Source organism: Tamandua tetradactyla, chromosome 10, assembly GCF_023851605.1.
Source record: "Tamandua tetradactyla isolate mTamTet1 chromosome 10, mTamTet1.pri, whole genome shotgun sequence".
Classification (NCBI taxonomy): domain Eukaryota; kingdom Metazoa; phylum Chordata; class Mammalia; order Pilosa; family Myrmecophagidae; genus Tamandua; species Tamandua tetradactyla.
Genome location: NC_135336.1, coordinates 102,408,533 through 102,432,799, shown reverse-complemented (window position 1 = coordinate 102,432,799; position 24,267 = coordinate 102,408,533). Strand labels below are relative to the sequence as shown.

General features: G+C 38.5%; 1 protein-coding gene across 5 annotated transcripts in view; it reads right to left on the bottom strand.

The window, feature by feature from the left end:
• Positions 1-23,566, bottom strand: part of BRWD1 (bromodomain and WD repeat domain containing 1) — a 241,510-nt gene extending 217,944 nt beyond the window's left edge. For 4 of the 5 annotated variants that reach the window (XM_077119067.1, XM_077119062.1, XM_077119063.1 and 1 more), the window contains exons 1-4: positions 23,437-23,561; positions 23,277-23,335; positions 23,086-23,115; positions 22,861-22,920 (exon numbers count right to left, since the gene is read on the bottom strand). In XM_077119067.1, the coding sequence (XP_076975182.1) occupies positions 22,861-22,920; positions 23,086-23,115; positions 23,277-23,335; positions 23,437-23,485 (198 nt within the window). In that variant the 5' untranslated portion in view covers positions 23,486-23,561. Of the gene's footprint in view, positions 1-22,860; positions 22,921-23,085; positions 23,116-23,276; positions 23,336-23,436 lie in introns of all 5 variants that reach the window. The other variant, XM_077119066.1, reaches the window with a different exon arrangement.
• Positions 23,567-24,267: the final 701 nt, after the last annotated feature.

Genomic DNA, 24,267 nt, shown 5'->3' with positions numbered 1-24,267 from the left:
CAAATAGGCGTTCTCCATGACACTTACTAGTTAGAATGTCAGAGGTCAAAGAGAAAGAGAGGATCTTGAAAGCAGCAAGAGAAAAACAATCCATCACATACAAGGGAAACCCAATAAGACTATGTGTAGATTTCTCAGCAGAAACCATGGAAGCTAGAAGACAGTGGGATGATATATTTAAGTTACGAAAAGAGAAAACCTGCCAACCAGGACTCCTGTATCCAGCAAAATTGTTCTTCAAAAATGAGGGAGAAATTAACATTCTCAGACAAAAAGTCACTGAGAGAATTTGTGACCAAGAGACCAGCTCTGCAAGAAATACTAAAGGGAGCACTAGAATCAGATACGAAAAGACAGAAGAGAGAGGTATGGAGAAGAGTGTAGAAAGAAGGAAAATCAGATATGATATATATAATACAAAAGACAAAATGGTAGAGGAAAATATTATCCAAACAGTAATAACTCTAAATGTTAATGGACTGAATTCCCCCATCAAAAGACATAGACTGGCAGAATGGATTAAAAAACAGGATCCTTCTATATGCTGTCTACAGGAAACACATCTTAGACCCAAAAATAAACATAGGTTGAAAGTGAAAGGTTGGGAAAAGATATTTCATGCAAATAACAACCAGAAAAGAGCAGGAGTAGCTATACTAATATCCAACAAATTAGACTTCAAATGGAAAACAGTTACAAGAGACAAAGAAGGACACTATACACTAATAAAAGGAACAATTAAACAAGAAGGCATAATAATCATAAATATTTATGCACCGAACCAGAATGCCCCAAAATACATGAGGAATACACTGCAAACACTGAAAAGGGAAATAGACACATACACTAAAATAGTTGGAGACTTCAATTCACCACTCTCATCAATGGACAGAACATCTAGACAGAGGATCAATAAAGAAATAGAGAATCTGAATATTACCATAAATGAGCTAGACTTAACAGACATCTATAGGACATTACATCCCACAACAGCCGGATACACCTTTTTTTCAAGTGCTCATGGATCATTCTCAAAGATAGACCATATGCTGGGTCACAAAGCAAGTCTTAACAAATTTAAAAAGATTGAAATCATACACAACACTTTCTCGGATCATAAAGGAATGAAGTTGAAAATCAATAATAGGCGGAGTGACAGAAAATACACAAATACATGGTGGCTCAACAACACACTCTTAAACAACAAGTGGGTCAAAGAAGAAATTGCAAGAGAAATTACTAAATACCTAGAGGCGAATGAAAATGAAAACACAACATATCAAAACTTATGGGACGCAGCAAAGGCAGTGCTAAGAGGGAAATTTATTGCCCTAAATGCCTATATCAGAAAAGAAGAAAAGACAAAAATGCAGGAATTAACTGTCCACTTGGAAGAACTGGAGAAAGAACAGCAAACTAATTCCAAAGCAAGCAAAAGGAAAGACATAACAAAGATCAGAGCAGAAATAAATGAAATTGAAAACATGAAAACAATAGAGAAAATCAATAAGTTGGTATTGCATTGAATCTGTAGATCACTTTAGGTAGGATTGACATCTTAATTATATTTAGTCTTCCAATCTATGAACACGGTATGCCCTTCCATCTATTTAGGTCTTCTGTGATTTCTTTTAGCAATTTTTTGTAGTTGTCTTTATATAGGTTTTTTGGTTCTATGAGAAAATCAATAAGATTGATGGGCCCTTAGCAAGATTGACAAAAAGAAGAGAGAGGATGCAAATAAATAAGATCAGAAATGGAAGAGGAGACATTAACTACTGACCTCACAGAAATAAAGGAGGTAATAACAGGATACTATGAACAACTTTACGCTAATAAATACAACAATTTAGATGAAATGGACGGGTTCCTGGAAAGACATGAACAACCAACTTTGACTCAAGAAGAAATAGATGACCTCAACAAACCAATCACAAGTAAAGACATTGAATTAGTCATTCAAAAGCTCCCTAAAAAGAAAAGTCCAGGACCAGACGGCTTCACATGTGAATTCTATCAAACATTCCAGAAGGAATTAGTACCAACTCTCCTCAAACTCTTCAAAATAATCGAAGTGGAGGGAAAAGTACCTAATTCATTCTATGAAGCCAACATCACCCTCATACCAAAACCAGGCAAAGATATTACAAAAAAAGAAAACTACAGACCAATCTCTCTAATGAATATAGATGCAAAAATCCTCAATAAAATTCTAGCAAATCGTATCCAACAACACATTAAAAGAATTATACATCATGACCAAGTAGGATTCATCCCAGGTATGCAAGGATGGTTCAACATAAGAAAATCAATTAATGTAATACACCACATCAACAAATCAAAGCAGAAAATCACATGATCATCTCAATTGATGCAGAGAAGGCATTTGACAAGATTCAACATCCTTTCCTGTTGAAAACACTTCAAAAGATAGGAATACAAGGGAAATTCCTTAAAATGATAGAGGGAATATATGAAAAACCCACAGCTAATATCATCCTCAATGGGGAAAAATTGAAAATTTTCCCCCTAAAATCAGGAACAAGACAAGGATGTCCACTATCACCACTATTATTCAACATTGTGTTAGAAGTTCTAGTCAAAGCAATTAAACAAGAAAAAGACATACAAGGCATCAAAATTGGAAAGGAAGAAGTAAAACTATCACTGTTTGCAGACGATATGATACTATACGTCGAAAATCCGGAAAAATCCACAACAAAACTACTAGAGCTCATAAATGAGTACAGCAAAGTAGCAGGCTACAAGATCAACATTCAAAAATCTGTAGCTTTTCTATACACTAGTAATGAACAAGCTGAGGGGGAAATCAAGAAACGAATCCCATTTACAATCGCAACTAAAAGAATAAAATACCTAGGAATAAATTTAACCAAAGAGACAAAAAACCTATATAAAGACAACTACAAAAAACTGCTAAAAGAAATCACAGAAGACCTAAATAGATGGAAGGGCATACCGTGTTCATGGATTGGAAGACTAAATATAATTAAGATGTCAATCCTACCTAAACTGATCTACAGATTCAATGCAATACCAATCAAAATCCCAACAACTTATTTTTCAGAATTAGAAAAACCAATAAGCAAATTTATCTGGAAGGGCAGGGTGCCCCGAATTGCTAAAAACATCTTGAGGAAAAAAAACAAAGCTGGAGGTCTCGCGCTGCCTGACTTTAAGGCATATTATGAAGCCACAGTGGTCAAAACAGCATGGTATTGGCATAAAGATAGATATATCGACCAATGGAATCGAATAGAGTGCTCAGATATAGACCCTCTCATCTATGGACATTTGATCTTTGATAAGGCAGTCAAGCCAACTCACCTGGGACAGAACAGTCTCTTCAATAAATGGTGCCTAGAGAACTGGATATCCATATGTAAAAGAATGAAAGAAGACCCGCATCTCACACCTTATACAAAAGTTAACTCAAAATGCATCAAAGATCTAAACATTAGGTCTAAGACCATAAAACAGTTAGAGGAAAATGTAGGGAGATATCTTATGAATCTTACAACTGGAGGTGGTTTTATGGACCTTAAACCTAAAGCAAGAGCACTGAAGAAAGAAAGAAATAAATGGGAGCTCCTCAAAATTAAACACTTTTGTGCATCAAAGAACTTCATCAAGAAAGTAGAAAGACAGCCTACACAATGGGAGATAATATTTGCAAATGACATATCAGATAAAGGTCTAGTATCCAGAATATATAAAAAGATTGTTCAACTCAACAACAAAAAGACAGCCAACCCAATTACAAAATGGGAAAAAGACTTGAACAGACACCTACCAGAAGAGGAAATACGGATGGCCAAGAGGCAAATGAAGAAATGCTCAATGTCCCTGGCCATTAGAGAAACGCAAATCAAAACCACAATGAGATAGCATCTCACACCCACCAGAATGGCCATTATCAACAAAACAGAAAATGACAAGTGCTGGAGAGGATGCGGAGAAAGAGGCACACTTATCCACTGTTGGTGGGAATGTCAAATGGTGCAACCACTGTGGAAGGCAGTTTGGCGGTTCCTCAAAAAGCTGAATATAGAATTGCCATACAACCCAGCAATACCATTGCTGGGTATCTACTCAAAGGACTTAAGGGCAAAGACACAAACGGACATTTGCACACCAATGTTTATAGCAGCATTATTTACAATTGCAAAGAGATGGAAACAGCCAAAATGTCCATCAACAGAAGAATGGCTAAACAAACTGTGGTATATACATACGATGGAATATTATGCAGTTTTAAGACAAGATAAACTTATGAAGCATGTAATAACATGGATGGACCTAGAGAATATTATGCTGAGTGAGTCCAGCCAAAAACTAAAGGACAAATACTGTATGGTCCCACTGATGTGAACCGACATTCGAGAATAAACTTGGAATATGTTATTGGTAAGAGAGTCCAGTAGGAGTTAGAAACAGGGTAAGATAATGAGTAATTGGAGCTGAAGGGATACAGACTGTGCAACAGGACTAGATACAAAAACTCAAAAATGGACAGCACAATAATACCTAATTGTAAAGTAATCATGTTAAAACACTGAATGAAGCTGCATCTGAGCTATAGGGTTTTTTTTGTTTTTTTTTTTTTACTATTATTACTACTTTTATTTCTTTTCTCTATATTAACATTCTGTATCTTTTTCTGTTGTGTTGCTAGTTCCTGTAAACCGATGCAAATGTACTAAGAAACGATGATCATGCATCTATGTGATGATGTTAAGAATTACTGAGTGCATATGTAGAACGGTGTGATTTCTAAATGTTGTGTTAATTTCTTTTTTTATTTTTATTTTTTTTCTTTCTTTCCGTTAATAAAAAAAATTAAAAAATAATAAAAAAATAAAAAAATAAAAAATAAATAAAAGCAAAGACATTCTTTACTACAAAAAGAAAGAAAAAGTAAAACTAAACGAAATCATTGCCAGCAAACCTACATTTATAAGAACTACCAAAATGAGTTCAGTAGATGGAAGAAAAATTATCACAAGTAAGACATGTGGAATCATGGGAAAGAATTAAAAATTCCCAAAAGGGTATATAGGTGGGTTAGCAAATGAATACTGACTTTTTAGAACACCATCATGAGAAATTTATAACATGTATAAAACCAAAATATGGTAATAGACCAAAGGGCAAAAAGGTGACAACTAACAGCTTTAACAACTTCTTTGGGAAGTGGTAAAGGCATTAATTTAAGCTAAATAGTAATGCATATTGTAATCTATAGGGTAATGATTAAAACAATAATAAAAAGATGTATAACTAAAAAAGTGTAATTAGAATATTTGATCATTCCAAAAGAGACTGAGGAAGTCTAGAGAGCATATGGGACAAACAGAAAAGGTGGACTTATACCCAATTATACAATTACATTAAGTATAAATGACCCAAATACTCCAATTAGAAGACTACATAAAATGGCGGAAGTGGGGCAAGAGAGAGGCTTAGCGAAACATGGAACTTAGTTCAGCCCGCAGAGCAGCTAGTAAATAGCAAGGAATAACACAGAACAACTGCTGGAGGAACATCAATGACCAGACACATGGCGTACACCAGTCTGGACCTGGTGGAATGGCTGAAATCCAAAAGAGAATTGTAAGATCCCCAAGCTGCGGAGGCCAGTGCCCCTTCCCCATAGGCATGGCAGGCTGGTTCCGCAAGGAGAAAGGGAACAGACTTTATTAGCAGAAAGGGCTCAGCCCAACCAGGCTACAATTGCAGAATTCATTAACAAGTTCTGATTACTGAAAATAGGCCCGTAGCACAGATAAACCTGGAATAGGCAATAAAGATACTAGGAGGTTTTTTTTTTGGGGGGGGGGAGGTGAAGGATATCCCCAAGGCTTTTTGAGTCAGCACAAAACACTGGAAAAGGCTAGACCCCCAAGATAAAGAGGATACAAAGAGCCTGGAGATACACAGCACCATGTACCAACTTAAGCTCTTGATTGACAAACCTGAGGAGCAGGAGTCCTGCTCTGAAAAGGCTTTTTTTTTGCCTTTTGTCTACTCAATGGCTCATTAGATAGAATTGAAAGCACTCTCAGGCTCCAGCACTGCCCCAGGCAAAGGCGGAATTAAGCTTGTCTGAGAGTCAAAGTAATTCATCAGGTGAAAGGAGTTAATTCCCTGAAGGTTGTATCTTCCCCTAGAGGATGGTTGGACCCAGCTCAAATAGAATCCCTCCTTCAAGGAACTCAGGCTCCAAGGACTGGAAAAATGAAGCAATTACAACCTACAACCTCACCTGTCTCAACCAAGCTCCCAGGAGGGAGAATCCGCTGAAATTAAAAGCATCACATCACTTTACACTGGTGTGAAGCCAGGGCAGACAAGCACCACATGCTGAGCAGGATAGAAAAGCACAGAGTCTACAAGCTTCTTAGGAAACTGACAACCTGCCGGGTCTCACCTTCAGGGAAAACTGATGCTGGTGACTCTTTACTCCTGAGATGTGGGCCTGTCTGGTCTGGGAAAATAAGAGTAGGATCTATAATATTTGAGTAGACCCTCCTCAAAAAAAAAAAAAAAGGCTCCATATAGATAGGGCAAAACAAGAACTAAAAAATTCTGATCAGTTAAACAGAACTTAAGCTAGAGGTCTAAAATAAGTTCAAGTGAATGTGAAAGAACAGATAGAGAACAAAGCCATGCGGCAAGAAAATCCTAGGGAGATGAGCAACAACCTCCAGAAAAAACTAATTAAAGAAATCAAATGCCTAGACACCAGCAAAAAATAGAGACATACTAGGAAAATTGAAGACATGGCCCAGTCAAAGGAACAAACCAACAATTCAAATGAGACACAAAAGTTAAACTAAATCAGGATGTTCAAATATACATGGAAAATCTCATAAAAATTCAAATCAATGAGTTGAAGGAGGATATAAAAAAGACAACAGGTGAGAAAAATTTGAAAGTTTGAAAAAACAAATGGCAGAATGTATAGAAATGAAAGGCACAGAAGAGATTAGAAAAAACACAATGGAAACCTACAATAGATTTGAAGAGGTAGAATAAAGAATTAGTGAACTTAGAGGACTGGACACACAAAAGAAAATATAGGGAAAAGGCAGGAAAAATATGAGAAGGGTCTCAGGGAATTGAATGACAACACAAAAGCACATGAATATATGTGCTGTGGGTGTCCAAAAGGAGAAGAGAAGGGAAAAGGAACAGAAAGACTAATGGAGGAAATAATCACTGAAAACTTCCCATCTCTTATAAAAGACATAAAATAACAGATTCAAGGATGGGCCATGGTGGCTCAGTGGCAGAGTTCTCGCCTGCCATGCTGGAGACCTGGGTTAGATTCCTGGTGCCTGCCAATGTAAAAGAAAAAATTACAGATTCAAGAAGTACAGCATAACCCAAACAGAAAAGATCCAAAAAGACATACTCCAAGACACTTACTTATCAGACTATCAAAAGTCAAAGACCAAGAAAGAATTCTGAAAGCAGCAAGAGAAAAGCAATCCATTACATACAAGGGAAACCCAATAAGACTACATGTGAATTTCTCAGCAGAAACCATAGAGGTGACGAGGCAGTGTAGGATATATTTAAGATTCGAAAAGAAAAAAACAGCCAGTCAAGAATTCTATATCCAGCAAAACTGTCCTTCAAAAATGAGGGAGCAATGGTGTCTCAGTGGTAGATCTCTTGCGTGCCATGCCAGAGACCTGGGTTCAATTTCTGGCACCTGCCCATGTTAAAAAAAAAAATGCGGGGGAAAGGCATGTACTTCTCAGATATTCAGCTCATTTTCTCCATGTATTGGGTGGTTGGCTACTCTCCTCCTGTGTCCCTCCTCCTTCCACTGAAGCCAGGAAACTCATAAGGCAATAAGCTGGGGCAATGGGACCCAACTCATTTATTGCCCAACTTTCAGAGATCACTGTTCTGCATCTAATATACTGAAAATTGTTGTTTCATATATTTTAGTCTGCTTCTTTAGTTGTTTCAATTGAAAGGTTAAATCTGGTCCCTTTTACTCCTTTTCACCTATTTCACGTGTACACTAGTGATGTTTCCTACATTCTCACTCCCTTCTAGTAAGCTGGTTTTACTGCAACCAGAGTTGTAACACATAGTTGATCTAGAAGAGCTCTGCTAAAAAACTTTCATTGTCTCCCACTGCATTTAGCACATAATGTAATAAAACCCTAAAATGGCTTAAAAGACTTCCTTCCAAATTTGGTCTTAACTCCTACAACTCAGTTTTTCCAGTTCTGCCTTTCATAACTTATAATCCTTCTTCACTGAACTTGCAAATTATTCAGAGGTGCTAGAAGGTCTCCCATTTTTAGATGTTCATACACCCTTACCTCTTTCTCCCTGCTATCTCTTAGTTACTACACCATTTAAAGCCTACTTTGTCTAGGTTTAGGCTATAGAAGGCACAGAATAAATATTTCTTGAATGAGCTAATGAATGAAAAGGCACATCTTTAAGCATATTAATATTTGGGTTTGCAGTACAGAGGATGGAGCTGAAAACAGAGGGGATTATCCTGGATGTTGATATGTTGGTGATTTTTAATACTATGTGAATTTTCAATAAAATTTTGTTATTTATCCTTAAAAAAATGAGGGGGACAGACTGATTTGGACAGTGAATTAGGAAGTATTTATAGGGTTCACTTAGGGGAATGGGGAGAAAGGGGGAAAGATTCAACTTCCCTACTGGAGGATTTCTGATACTCTCAGAAGCAGTGGGGACAACCAACTCAATAGGCAAATCTCTCGATCTTGGGGTTCACCCCCATGAAACTTATTTCTCCAAAGAATAGGCTAAGCCTACTTAAAATTAGGGGGGTACAAGAGTACTTCAGTGGTAGAATCCTGCCCTGCCACACAGGAGACTCTGGTTCAATTCCCAGCCCATGCACTTTCCAAATAAAGAAGCAAACAAACTAGAAAAACCAAATAAATGAAAATTCAGCAAATGCTACTGCAATAAGGGGCTGCTCCCATGGACAAAGAATGAAATGTGGCCCCCACCATATAGCATAGAAAAAAAATTAAAAATTAATCCTAAGAGTCATCCCCAGAAAACCTCTTTTGTTGCTCAGATGTGGCTGGCCTCCCTCTCTAAGTCAACATGGCAAGGAAACCCACTGCCCTACCCTCCTATATTGGACATGACGCCCAGGGGTGTGTATCTCCCTGGAAACCTGGGACAGAAATTGCAGGATGAGCTGGGAGCTGGCATCAAGGAATTGAAAAAACCTTCTCAACCAAAAAGGGGAAGAGAGAAATGACAAAAAATAAAGTGTCAGTGGCTGAGAGATTTCAAACAGAGTTAAGAGGTTATACTGGAGGTTATTCTTATATATTATATAGATATCCCTTTTCAATTTATGGTGTACTGTAGTGGCTAGAGGGAAGTACCAGAAACTGTAGAGCTGTGTTTCAGTGACCTTATTTCTTAAAGATGATTGTATGAAGATATACCATTTACAGTGTGACTGTGAAAACCTTCTGTCTGATGTTCCCTTTATCTAGAATATGGAGAGATGAGTAAAAAATACGGTAAAAAAAAAAATAAAAATAAAAAGTTAAAATATATTAGGTAGATGAGAAATACTAGTGGTCAATGAGGGAGGGTAAGGGGTACGGTATGTATGGGTTTTTCTTTTTTCTTTTTATTTCTTTTTCTGGGGTAATGCAAATGTTCTAAAACATGATCACTGTGATAAATATACAACTATGTGATGATATTGTGAGCCATGTATAAAATGCCTGTATGTTACAAATGTTTACGTTTGTATGTTGTTTTGTCAATAAAAATATTCTTTTTTAAATGAGGGGGAGATCAAAAAATTTTCAGACAAACACAGAAAGAATCTGTGACTAAGAAACCAGCTCTGCAAAAAATACTAAAGGGAGCACTACAGGCAGATAGGAAAAGGTAGAAGAGAGAGGTCTGGAGAAGAATGTAGAAATGCAGACTACCAGTAAAGGCAAAAAGAGAAAAAAATAGATATGACATATAAAATCCAAAATCAAATTAGTAGAAAAAATTACTGTCTTTACAGTAATAATATTAACTGTTAACAGACTAAAGTCACCCTAACAAAAGACAGCCTGGCAGAATGGATTAAAAAATAGGATCTACCTATATGCTGTCTATAGGAGATATGTTTTAGACCCAAGTACAAAAATAGGTTGAAAATGAAAGGTTGGGAAAAGATATTTCATGCTTACAGCAATCAGAAAAGAGTAGAAGTAGCTATACTAATATCTGAAAATTAGACTGCAAATGTAAAAAGATTAAAAGAGACAAAGAAGGACACTATGTAGTAATGAAAGGAACAATTGAACAGGAAGACATAACAATCATAAATATTCATGCACCAAGCCAGAGTACTCTAAAGTACACAAGGCAAACACTGACAACAGTGAAGAGAGAAACAGACACCTCTACCATAATAGTTGGAGACTTCACTTCTCCCCTCTCATCAATGGATAGAACATCTACAAAGAGGATCAACAAAGAAACAGAATTTGAATAATACAATAAATGAACTAGTCTTAACAGACATTTACAGAACATTACAACCCACAATAGCAGGATGCACATTTTTCTCAAGTGCTCAAGGATCATTCTCAAGGATAGACCACAGTCTGGGTCACGAAGCAAGTCTCAATAAATATTAAAAAACTGAAATCATACAAAACACTTTCTAGAATCATAATGGAATGAAGCTGGAAATCAGTAATAGGCAGAAGGCCAGAAAAATCACAAACATATGCAGGCTAAACAACACACTCTTAAACAATCAGTGGGTCAAGGAAGAAATTACAAGAGAAATCAGTAAATATCTCAAAGGCAAATACAAATGAAAACAATATATCAAAATTTATGGGATGCAGCAAAAGCAGTGCTAAGAGGGAAATTTAATCTCTTAAATGCTTCTATTAAAAAAGAACAGCAAAAACTGAGGAATTAACTGTTCACTTGAAAGAACTAGACAAAGAATAGCAAACTAACCCCAAAACAAACAAAAGGAAAGAAATTACAAAGATTAGAGTAGAAACAAATGAAACTGAGAATATGTAAATAGTCAAGAAAATCAACAAAACCAAAGTTGGTTCTTTGAGAAAAATCAATAAAATCGATGGACCCATAGGTAGGCTGACAAAAAAAGGAGAGAGAATGCAATTAAATAAAATTAGAAATGGAAAGGAGACAACCACTGACCCCACAGAAATAAAGGAAGTAATGAGAGGATACTAAGAACAACTATATGCTAATAAACTAGACAACATAGATGAAATGGACAACTTCCTAGAAAGGCATGAACAAACAACACTGACTCAAGAAGAAATAGATGACCTCAACAAACCAATCACAAATAAAGAGACAATCAGTTATCAAGAAGCTCCAAAAAAGAAAAGTCCAGGACCAGATGGCTTAATACGAATTCTACCAAATATTCAAGAAATAATTAGTACCAATCCTGCCCAAACCCTTCAAAAAAAAAAACTGAAGAGGAGGGAAAGTAACCTAACTCGTTCTATGAATACCAAAGCCAGACAAAGATACTAAAAGAAGAGAAAATTACAGACTAATTTCTTCAATGAATATAGTTGCAAAAATTCTCATCAAAATTCTAGCAAATAGAATCCAGGAGTACATTAAAAGAATTATATACACAACCAAGTGGGATTTATTCCAGGTATGTATGAAAGGCTGGTTCAACACACAAGTATCAATTCATAAAATTCACCATATCAACAAATCAAAGCAGAAAAACCACACAATCATCTCGACTGATGTAGAAAAAGGCATTTGACAAAATTCAACATCCTTTCTTGATGAAAACACTTCAAAGGCTAAGAATAGAAGGAAACTTCCTCAACATAATAAAGGGGCTATACGAAAAATCCACAGCTAATATTATCCTCAATAGGGAAAGACTGAAAGGTTTCCCTGTAAGATCAGGAACAAGACAAGGATGCCCATTCTCACCACTATTGTCCAATATTGTGCTGAAAGTTCTAGTTAGAGCAATTAAGCAAGAAAAAGAAATAAAAGGCATCTAAATTGGTAAGGAAGAAGTAAAACTTTCACTGTTCGCAGATGATATGATACTTTATGTCAAAAATTCCGAAATATGTACAGCAAACCTACTAGAGCTAATAAATGAGTACAGCAAAGTGGAAGGGTACAACATCAACACCCAAAATTCAGTAGTGCTTCTACATGCCAATGATGAGCAATATGAGGTGGAAATCAAGAAAAAATTCCATTTACAATAACATCCAAAAAATCAAATATTTAGAAATAAATTTAACTACGCATACAAAAGACCTATACACAGAAAACTACAAGGAATTGCCAAAAGAAATCTTGTAAGACCTAAATAAACGGAAAGGCTTATTGTGTTCATGGACTGGAGGACTAAATATACTTAAGATGTTGACCTTACACTGCATAACTAGAAAAACCAATAACCAAATTTATTTGGAAAGGAAGTGTGCCCAAAATAGCTAAGAATATCTTGAGAAAGAAAAATTAAGTGGGAAGTTTCATGCACTACCTAACCTTAAAGCATATTATGAAGTTACAGTGGTCAAAATAACATGTTGTCGGAATTAAGATAGATATACTGACCAATGGAATCAAATAGTGTTCAGATAAAGACCCTCCCATCTACTGACAATTGATCTACGATTAGGCAGTCAAGCAAATCTACCTGGGAGAGAGGTTTTTTCAGCATACTGATATCCATTAGCAAAAGAATAAAAGAGGATCCATATCTCACAATTTATACAAAAACTAACTCAAAATGATCAGAGACTTAAACATTAAAGTTAAAACCATAAAACTGTTAAAAGAAAATGTAGGGAAATATCTTTTAAGTCTTGTAATAGAAGGCAGTTTCCTAGACCTTACACCCAAAGTATGAGCATTGAAAAAAGAAACAGAAAAATTGATCTCCTCAAAATTAAACACTTTTGTGCATCAAACAACTTCATCAAGAAAGTAAAAAGGCAGCCTACGCAAAGGGAGACAAACTTTGAAAACAACTTATCAGATAAGGGTTTACTACCCAGAATGCATAAACAGATTCTACAACTCAACAATAAAAAAGATAAACAACCCAATCAAAAACTGGGCAAAAGACATGAACAGAAATTTCTCAGAAGAGGAGATACAAATGGCTAAAAGGCACATGAAAAGATGCTCAACTTCACTGGCTGTTAGGGAAATGCAAATCAAAACCACAATGAGGGTGGGTCATGGTGCTCAGTGGCAGAGTTCTCGCCTGCCATGCCAGAGACCCAGGTTCGCTTCCCAGTGCCTGCCCATGTAAAGTAAAAACTAAATAAATAAAACCACAGTGATCTATAGATATCATCTAACAACTACTAGAATAGCCAATATCAAAAAAAAAAAAAAAAGAAAGCGGCAAGTGCTAGAAAGGATGTAAAGAAAGAGACATAGTTATCCACTGTTGGTAGGAATGAAAAATGGAATACCGCTCCAGAACACCGCTCTGGAAGGCAGTTTAGTGGTTCCTCAGAAAGTTCAGTATAGAATTGCCATATGATCCAGCAATCCCATTACTAGATACATATTCAGAGGACCTGACGGCAAAGATACAAATGGACATTTGTACACCAATGTTTATGGCAGCATTATCTACAACTGCCCTGAGATGGAAACAGCTCAAATGTCCATCAACAGATGTGCAGCTAAACAAGCTGTGGAATACACATACACTGGAGTATTATGCAGCTGTTAAGTCAGTATAAAGTCATGAAGCATGGAACAAACTGGATGAACCTTGAGGACATGCTGAGTGAAATTAGCCAGTAACAAAAGGACAAATACTGCATGGTCTTACTAATATGAACTGACATTAATGAGTGAACTTGGAGATACAAAGTTAAGAACACAGACTATCAGGAGACAGAAACAGGGTAGAGATTGGGCAACTGCTGTTAAAGGAACAGACTGCACATCAGGACTGACTGTAAAAATTCAGAAATGGATGGCACAATACTACCTGCTTATGTAGCACAATAATATAAGTACACTGAATGAAGCTGAATGTATTATGATTGAGGGAGAAGGGCTGGGGCACATAAGAAACCAGAAAGAAAGACAGAGGATAAAGACTGAGACAGTATAATTTAGGAATGCCTAGAGTGGACAACGACGGTGATTAAATGTACAAATTAAAAAAAAAAAATTTCTTGCCTGAGTGAGAAAAAATTAATGTTAGTATTGCAGGGTACTGAATAAAGATGGTATACGGCAAAAAGCACAATCAATGAAAGCTAGGGTAAGGCAGGGTAGGGGCATGGAGAAGTGGCACGGATTCTTTGTGAAAGAAAACAAAATATCTTCATATAGATTACAGTGGTGAATACATGTCCATACCCTTAAGGTTGGACTGTATGATGTGTAAATAAAACTGCTTAAAAAAGAATAGAGGGGAAAAAAAATAAACAGAAACAGGTGCTAGAGAAAATGTGGAGAATGGTATGTACCCATTCACTGTCAGTAGGGGAACTGAGAGGTGCAGTCCCTTGGAGGGCAACGTAGTGGTTCCACAGGAGGCTGGGGGGGGGGGGAGCGGTTTGCCATATGATCCTGAAACCCCCACTGCTCAGTGTATATCTGGAATAACTGAGTGTGGGGACACAAATGGCCACTTGCACACTGTTTATGGTGGCAGAATTCAAGATCCACAATGGATAGAGGTGGCCTAAGGGTACAAAGACTAAGGAATGGAAGGGGGAACTATGGTGTATACATACAATGGACTACTGAAAGGCAACAAGAAGGAATGAAGTTGTGAGACATGCAACTAGGTGTATAAACCTTAAGGACTGTAGCTGAATGAAACATCAGGAACAAAAAGAAAAATATTATCATGCCTCACTCCTATGGACTAACCATAATATAACTCAGTAAAGTGAAGTTGAGAACACAGGTTATCAAACTGGGGCCTATTGTAAAGGGTCCTAAATTGTACGATCTTACAGAAGTCACGTACATTTAGGAATTGCAACTTATTTCTAAATTCTGAGATACTGAGCTGTTTATAACCTGTTTGTTTCCAGAAATTTTGTGTATTTATGTGATACCTGAGAACTCAGAGTGAACACTCTGATACTAAGAAAATCAGCAGTATCCCATGCAGGAACTGTTGAAAAAGTAGTCAGACTTTGAACAGATATGAATGAAGGTGATTTGGATAGGGCTAAGGTATATTAGAATACATGGTAAAGGATGATATCTATATTTTAAAATTTCAACTTCTGTGTGAGACTAAAGGAAGGTAAGTTTATTTGGTGAAAAATTTATATTTGGGGTAGTGCATTTCCTAATTTAAGTTGTATGGTCCATTTAGTTGAACTCCATAAGTACATGGAATCTTGAATAGGGCATAAGATTCTGTTGGTTTGTCCCGGTTAGTGTGATGCCCTGATATATACCAGAGTAATCTGGGCAGTGAATAAAGAAGTATTTGCAAAGTCCCCTTGGGGGTCTGGGAAGAAAGGAAGAAATATTTAACTTCCTCATTTGAAGAATTTCTGATATTCTTACAAGCAGTGGGGACAACCAAATCAAAAGGCTGAGTCCTCGATCTTGGGGTTCGCCCCTGTGAAACTTATTTCTGCAAAAGATAGGCTAATCCTACTTAAAATTAGGCCTACAAGTCACCCCAGAGAACCTCTTTTATTGCTCAGATGTGGCCCTCTCTTTAAGTCAAATCAGTAGAACTCACTATCTTCCCTCCTATGTGGGACGTGACTCTAAGGGGTGTAAATCCCCCTGGCAACGTGGGACAGAAATCCCAGGATGAGCCGGGACCCAGCATCAAGGGATTGAGAAAGCCTTCTTGACCGAAAGGGGGAAGAGAGAAATGAGAAAAAATAAAATTTCAGTGGCTAAGTGATTTCAAACAGAGTTGAGAGGGTATCCTAAAGGTTATTCTTATGCATTATACAGATATCCTTTTTAGTTTATTGTATATTGGAGTGGCTAGAGGGAAGTACTTGAAACTGTTGAGCTGTGTTTCAGTAGCCTTGATTCTTAAAGATGATTATATAGATGTAACTTTTACAATATGACTGTATGATTGTGAAAACCTTGTGTCTGATGTTTCTTTTATCTAGGGTATGGACAGATCAGAAAAAAATATATGGATAAAATAAATAGGGAGGACAAAGAGTAAAATAAATTGGGTAGATAGAAATACTAGTGGTCAATGAGAGGGAAGGGCAAATGGTATGGTATGTATGGGTTTTGTCTTTTTTCTTTTTATTTCTTTTTCTGGAGTGATGCAAATGTTCTAAAAAAAATGATCATGGTGAAGAATATCTAACTGTGATGATACTGTGAGCCATTGATCATACACCATATATGGATGTATGTGTGTGAAGATTTCTCAATAAAAATATTGTTAAAAAGACTACACTATGGCCTCTCTCTCCAGCCAACACAGCAAACTCACCACCCTTCCCCTGTATACAATGAACATGACTGCCAGGGGTGTGGCCCTTCCTGGCAACGTGGGACAGAAATCCTGGAGTGAGCTGAGACTCAGCAACAAGGGATTGAGAAAACCCTGAGAATGAGCTGAGACTCAGCATCAGGGGATTGAGAAAACCTTCTCGACCAAAAGGGGAAAGAGTGAAATGAGACACAATAAAGTGTCAATGGTTGAGAGATTCCAAACAGAGTTGAGAGGTTATCCTTGAAGTTATTCTTACACATTAAATAGATATCACTTGTTAGTCAAGATGTAGGGGAGAGGCTGGAGGGAACTGCCTGAAAATGTGGAGCTGTGTTCCAGTAGCCATGTTTCTTGAAGATGATTGTGTTATGATATAGCTTTCACAATGTGACTGTGATTGTGAAAACCTTGTGTCTGATGCTCCTTTTATCTACCTTATCAACAGACGAGTAAAACATGGAATAAAGATGAATAATAGGGGAAACAAATGTTAAGATAAATTTAGAGTGAAATGCTGGTGATCGGTGAGGGGGATCTCTCTGAATAGATGCAAATGTTCCAAGAAATGATCATGACGATGAATATGCAACTTTGTGATGATATTTTGAATTACTATTTATATATGTAGAATGGAATGATCAAAAGTTAAGAATGTTTACGTTTGTTTGGTGTTTATTGGTATTAAAAAAAAATCAATTAAAAAAACTAAAAAAAAAACCCACCACCCGAGGAAGTCCCTATTTAAAAAAAAAAAAAAGACATAAAAAAAATGATGTGCTGTTCACACACACACCAAAAAAAAAAAACAACTTTAATATGAGAACACAAAAAGGTTGAAAATAAAAAAGTGGCAAAAGACACCCTATGCCTTCACTAACCAAAAGGAAGCTGGCATGACTATATTAATGTCTGACAAAACAGAAACACTTCCTAGCGAAAACATCCTTAATTTATATGCACCTAATAAAATAGCTTTAAATTAAAAAACTAAAGAGAGAAATCCATAATCATAGCTGGATTATTTTAACAAATCCTTCTCAGTAATCAATAAACAACCTTTGAAAAAATCCAAAAAGATACAGAAGATCACTTTTTGCCCTCAGATGCAAATAACTTATGATTCAGTGAAACCTGTGGAAATAAGTAATAATATCCTCTTTTAAAGTAGCATAGCCAAAGCCAGCTGACTCACAAGTGTAACCACCACAATAATTAAGTATTGAGCCATACAGACTGCTACTTGTTCGCCATTTTCCATTGTGGTAATCCATAAATGAGTAACTATCAGGGGTCATTCAGTCAGGAATCAGGGTTCTAAAGAGACTTTATCATCTTGTTATCAGACAAGACCCTATACAGAGAAATTAAGTGAAAGAGACATTTATACAACTGGGTCTGACCTTTCTAACAACACTTTTTAATGGTTAAGTTTACATTAAGAACTTCAGAAATAAATCTTTTTTATATAATGTTAACAATCCTTTGATAGTTAATATGCATTTTTTGTTTTTTTATTTTTTCATCTCTTTTGCTCTGTTTGTAATTTATATTGCAATATTATATATATATAAATTCCTTAAACTTGCAAAAGAGTTAACCATTTAATATGCAGCATAAGAAAGTCAGGATTAGACTTCAGCCACCAAGCACCAGAACCCGGTCTTCTAAATTCTACAGTGCTATACTCTTAGACTGTAACTAGTCATTACACTGCCATAATCACTGAGCATTCTTAAGTTATCAATATAATGCCTATAAAATGATAGAACTGCATAGTAAACTACAAAAAATAAAAAGCAGTATCAATAACAGAGAGGACAGCTGCACTCAGGGTGAAGGGCCTTTAGAATTTCCCAATGAAAACAAAATATTTTTTTTTTACAGGATAAAGCTACAATACAGGTGGGGAATACAATGTTGTAAAAGAAGTTTCTGTTTTTGCTTTAAATGAGTAAACATTTAAACTATAAAAAAGGCTCAACCTGAGATTCAACTAGTGTCAAATCTGGCAGTGACCCAAGTTCCAAGTCTTGGTATATGATCTACCATAATCTGATTCCTGAACCCTGTAGGGAGCTCAAGATGGTTACACTGCTCTGCTCTTGTTTTAGGGAGTTAAGTGATATCCCAGGAAGACTAACAAGCAGAGATAAAGTACAGAAGAAAGTACTGACACATTTGTACAAGTTATATTTATTCCAATATATTAAATTTTATAACTGCTGGGCTACTTTATGTTTGATATATTGAAAATAAAAAAGTTTTACTAAAATAAATCGAAGTACTATTTTATAAGCATTAAGTCCTTAGAAAGATTTTCCTTAGATTTGTTTTGAGCTTGCCCTGTTGAGGTATTCAAGAGAATCTTATATTTGTAAATACTGTGAAATGACTAAGGATATTTGATTAAATATTTGTAAGTGGTGTTTAAAATTTTAGGAATAAATTCTCAATTACAAATTAAACACTAATCAAAGAATTAATTATACTTGTTTCTACAAATACTACTAGATTTATAAATACAATGTTATTAAACTTGAAGATTTAAGGAAAACATCAATGTACAACTCTAATAAACCGAATACTGATTTTAACACAAGTAACTTCAGAAAGCTATTCCTCACACAAAAGGGCTAAATGAACATTAAATAAAAAAATGAACTGATGACAAAAATTCCCTAATGACATAAGGATCTTCTGAATCTTCTTTTTTGTTAAGGAAAACCCTCACCTATAAAAATATATTATTATTCAGCTAATAAATTTATCAAATCTTTCTTCTTTTTAAGAAAAATCCTGTTTACAAACCTCATCCTTCCCAATTTCACAGTTCTATTTCGTTCTTTCTTTACTACCTATAAATTATGAAAATTCCAATTAAATTCTATTAAACAGACCTAACTGCTAATGAGAGATAACTAGTCTCAATTCTTCTAAGAAGCAAAAATGCCAAAAACTCTGAAAGAGCTCAGCTAAGAACAGCATCATGGTCATAGGTCTGACACAATAAGCATTATCTTTATAAATAGGGATATTAGAATAACCTGAGAAACTTAAAAAAGAAAACTGATCCCAACTTTCACCACCAACATTCTGATTTAACAGTATGGTCACAGCCTGAATATCCAGATTTTAAAAAACTCCCAGATTACTCTAATTCACGAATGGCAACCATAAGTAGAAGGAATAAGTTAAACAACATCATGACAAATTCAGAATGTGGAACATTCTACTGGACAACTGACCCAGTATCTTCAGTCAGTCAATGGCACAGGAAACAACCTATCAAATATAAAAAATATGTATTTAAGACACAGTCACTGCACTATACGGGAACCCCGTTAGAGCCCAATACAAACTGCCTGTAAAAAGATATTGGAGGGAGGGCCATGGTGCTCAGCAGGCAGAGTTCTCACACCTGCCATGCCAGAGACACACACACACACACACACACACAAAAAAAAAAACTACTGGAGAACCAGAGAGAAATCTAAACATGGACTTGATGTACGGATGGTAGCAATATCAAGGCACTATGGGTTGTTTTATAAATTTGATTCTGGCGCTGTGGTTATATAAAGAAATGGTCCTTATTTTTTAAGTATGAAGAATTTAGGGATGAAATGTCATGTCTAGAATTTGCTTTAAAATACTTCAGCATACTAACCAACTGTGCCAGTTTGAAACTATTACGTACCCCAGAAAAGCCATGTTTTAATCCTGATCCAATCTTGTGGGGCCAGACCCATTGTTTAGAGTAGAAAACTTTGGATTGCTTTCATGCAGATGTGACACACCTACTTGTGGGTGTGACCTTTTGATCAAATTATTTCCACAGAGATGTGCCTTGCCCAATTGTGGGTATGGCCTTTTGATTAGATGGAGATGTGACTCCACCCATCCAAGATGGGCCTTGATTAGTTTACTGGAGTCTTATAAAAAGGGGAACATTCTGGAGAAAGCTCAGAGCCAACAGAGACGCACTTGGAGAAGAGTTGCGTCAGAGCCTACAAAGACACAGACATCTGGAAACAAAGAAGCCCCAGGAAGTACCAGGAGGTGAGAGATACAGCAGTAACTAGATAGGAAGCAGAGCTGACAAAATGACTTCTGGAGATACAGGAAGAAAATGCTCCCAGGGAATCTATTTGAAACCAGAAGCAAAAGGACTCACAGACGCCAGTCACATGACTTTCCATCTGAGAGAGGTGTTTCAGACCCATCAGCATTTCTTGAGTCATGGTATCTTTCCCTAGATACCTTAGTTTGGACACTTTTATGGCCTTTGAACTGTAAACTTGTAACTTAATAAACTCCCTTTTGAAAGTCATTACATTTCTGGTATATTGCATTCCGGCAGTTATTAACAAACTAAACAGCAATGAAATAACTGAATGTCTGGAATTTGCTCAAAAATAATCCAGTCTGAGGGAGATAACAGATTCAACATTCTTTGCTAGTCACTGAGGCTGGATAAGGGCTATATGACAGGTGACTATTCTTCTAAGTTTGAAGATTTCTCTCAGAAATTTTTAAAAAATAATAAAGCTCAAATAGAAAACAAACAAAATAAATACGGCAAATTGGCAGTTACAAATACGCATTTGGTAGATGGGGATTCATGTTTACTTAGAATATTTAACAAAACATTAAAAAAAAAAAAAAAAAAGGTGACTCTCCTCTATATGGGAGGCTCATCCTCAACCTGGAGTGCAGGAACAAAGGAGGTTCCAAATTTGGAAAGTAAAGGTAGAAAAGGATACCCACTGAACAACCCAATCATCCTAAACAACCCAGGCAATCACAGAGATGACATAAGTCACAGCCAGATCACATGCAAGCATCCAGAGAATCTGAATAACTTAAATAGAATACATTATTTTAAATAGGGCTTAAAGCAGTTCCACCAACAACAAAAAAAACAATAAATCTACAAATATTAAACTTTTTCCAGTAATTATAGCACCATACTTGTTTCAAAACCCAAGCAATTTTCTCTTTAGTAGCATGACTGCACTGACATATCCATATCAAGGATTTTCTGCCTCCCTGAAAACGCTATTTTCTTTTCTCAATAGAAGTAAAATAAAACAAAGCAGTCCTTCAAATATTCCTTTGACTTAAATAAAACTCTCTCAATATAAGAAACTCAAAAAAACATAAAGCGTGCCATCATGCAGAATTTGTAGAACTCACCAGAAATGGTAATCACTTTCATAAGTTTATTTCAAAAAGTTCTAAGAAGGCAAATAATAAAAACTAATAGAAACCCTTGTTACTTTTACTTTGCTTTAAGTGTTAGCACTTAACCGTTCATACAGGAATGGTAAATCCCTTGTTTTGTTTGTATAAATTCAAGAATGGTGGTAATACCCTAACACCTTTTGCCCACAGGTGTGAGGCTCTTTTGTTTTCCCCCATTGTTTTGTTTATATGAGATCCTGAATACTACCTGGTAACTGAAGAAACCCTTCATTAAAATAAGTAAATCGTCAAAAATACATTCCTTAGAAAACGTTCTACTACACTAAGAACAAGTAAATCCCTACAACTGCGCTGAATGGATAAAAACGAATTATATATATGGCGAGGGCGGACCAAAACAGGTGGGCAGATGAAGTATAAAGAAAAAAGAAGCAAAGTCCACGTTAACAGTGCTCTCTCAAAAAGAGCAGAAAACTCAATAAAAAGTAATCAACTTTCTAAAGTATTTTAAAAAAAAACACTGTTCAAAGGAGCTAAAAGTATTAGAGTGGCATTCCGCAACAGCATGATTCTTATTACGGATATTGTGGTGGAGGGGTGGGGAGTAAGGGGTGGAGGCTAAACAGAAACATTTCTCCACCTTCAGGGACCAATGATTTTATTCCTAGGGAACAAGTGGTCGCCAGACCTGGGCGGAGCAAAAGAAGGAAAACCAATCAGAGTTCCGTTTTCAAGTCTGCTTTTATAAATAAATAAATAAACCCATAGATGAAACCACCTCCCTGAATGGTCGTCTCGCGCACGCACGCAGGCACGCGCGCACTCGCGCGCGCACACCCGGCAAACACCATAGGCCGCAGCACCTGGAGACCCACCCCTGCTGGAAAACCTCCGCAATCAGTCGCCCCCGCTCCGCGCCGCCCCCCAAAGACAGCTTCCTGCCAAAACAAACCCCGACACTTCAAAAAGACAAAATAAATCCTAACGGGAGCCCGTCGCTGCCGCCGGGGACACCCCCACACACCCAACCCCACTGCAGCCCAAACCTTTCATCCCCGGAGCAGGAGTCCCAAGAAGGGGGCGGGAGACGTAGGCACGAAAAACACTGGGACGAATAATGTGAAAAGTCTCACCAATTCCTCATAGCTCCTGTTGTGTTCGTTGCCCTCCCAATCCAGCCTCTTCGGCAACAACTGGAAAGACACGAAACGCACATGCTTGACTTCAGCTCCGGGGGGGAGCGGGTGGGGGGCGGGCATCATCCAGGGGAAAGATCGGGAGGAGTGGGGGAGGAGGGGACGAGGAGGGGACGCGGGGGGCCGCGGCGGGGCGGGCGCGCGGAGGACGGAAGCACAGACCTGGTACTGCTCCAGCTCCTGCACCAGCACCTGCGGCCGACGAGAGGCGCGGTTAGAAGAAGGGGCCCGGCGCGCCCCTCTCCACCCGACGCCCCCCACCCGCGACCCCAGGCGGCGACAGGGCGGGAAGCCCGAGATCGGAGAGGCGGAAGGCCGCCGCCGCCGCCGCCGCCCGCAGGGCCCGCACTCACCTGGGCAGCTCTCCGACACGGGCCCGCCGATAGGTACCGGGCGATGAGAAAGTACAATTCTGCGGGGAGACAGACGGGGAAGCCCGGTCAGGAGCGGGGAGCAGCGGGAGGGCCGGATACCCCGGCGCGCTGCGGGGAGGGCCGCGGGCCTGCGTCTTACCCGACTCGATGAGGGGCACCGGGCGCCGGGCGGGTGAGGGCTCCGCCATGGCCGGGCGCGGGACGGGGGCGGGGACGAGCGGGCAAAGCGTGTAGGCCGCGCCGAGGCCTGACCGGGCCGGCGTCCCTTCTACTTCAGGCGCGCCGCCGCCGCCGCCGCCGTCACCGCCATGCCGTGCGCGCCGCCAGCGCCCGACGCCTCCGCGCGGCGGAAGAAAGTAGTCCCTCTGCGGAGAGGGTCTCAGCGCGGCGGCAGAAACAAAGGCGTCTCCCGCCCGGGAAATCAAGCGTTCCTCTGTCTCCCGGATAGGTAAAGGAAAATTTGGCGGGTAAGCAAAGTCCTGGGTCCAGGGTTCTGGTGGGCAGCAGACTGGGAGTGGGGGGCGGGGAGCGCGCGTGGCCTGGGATCCCTGCGCGTGGTGAGGCGGCCGCCCGGCCATTGTGAGGTGGAGGCCCGGCTGCCGGGCGGCCCAGCTGTGCGGCGGGAGCCGGGGGCGGAGGTCAGGCCGCGCGCCGGGGGTGGGGGCGCAGGCAGGGGCAGAGTCGCGGGAATAGTGGGGGCGGGTTAGCCACTGGAAGACGGACTGCAGGACCCCAAGAGCGCTCATTGGCCTTGGCCGCTGCTTCGGCGTCGCCCGCCTCAGGTCGCTCGGAACGGACATTTCAGGGACGGTCACCTGGGGCACGAGCGATCGTTCTCTTCGAGGACGCGAAAACTTTAAAATTGTGAAGTTGGTCGCCGCGGCACACGCGCAGAGGAGACGCCGGCCCGGAGGAGGGCGGGAGGGATGCGGGGAAGCCACAGGTTGGAGGAGGGGTCGCTGCGGTTCTG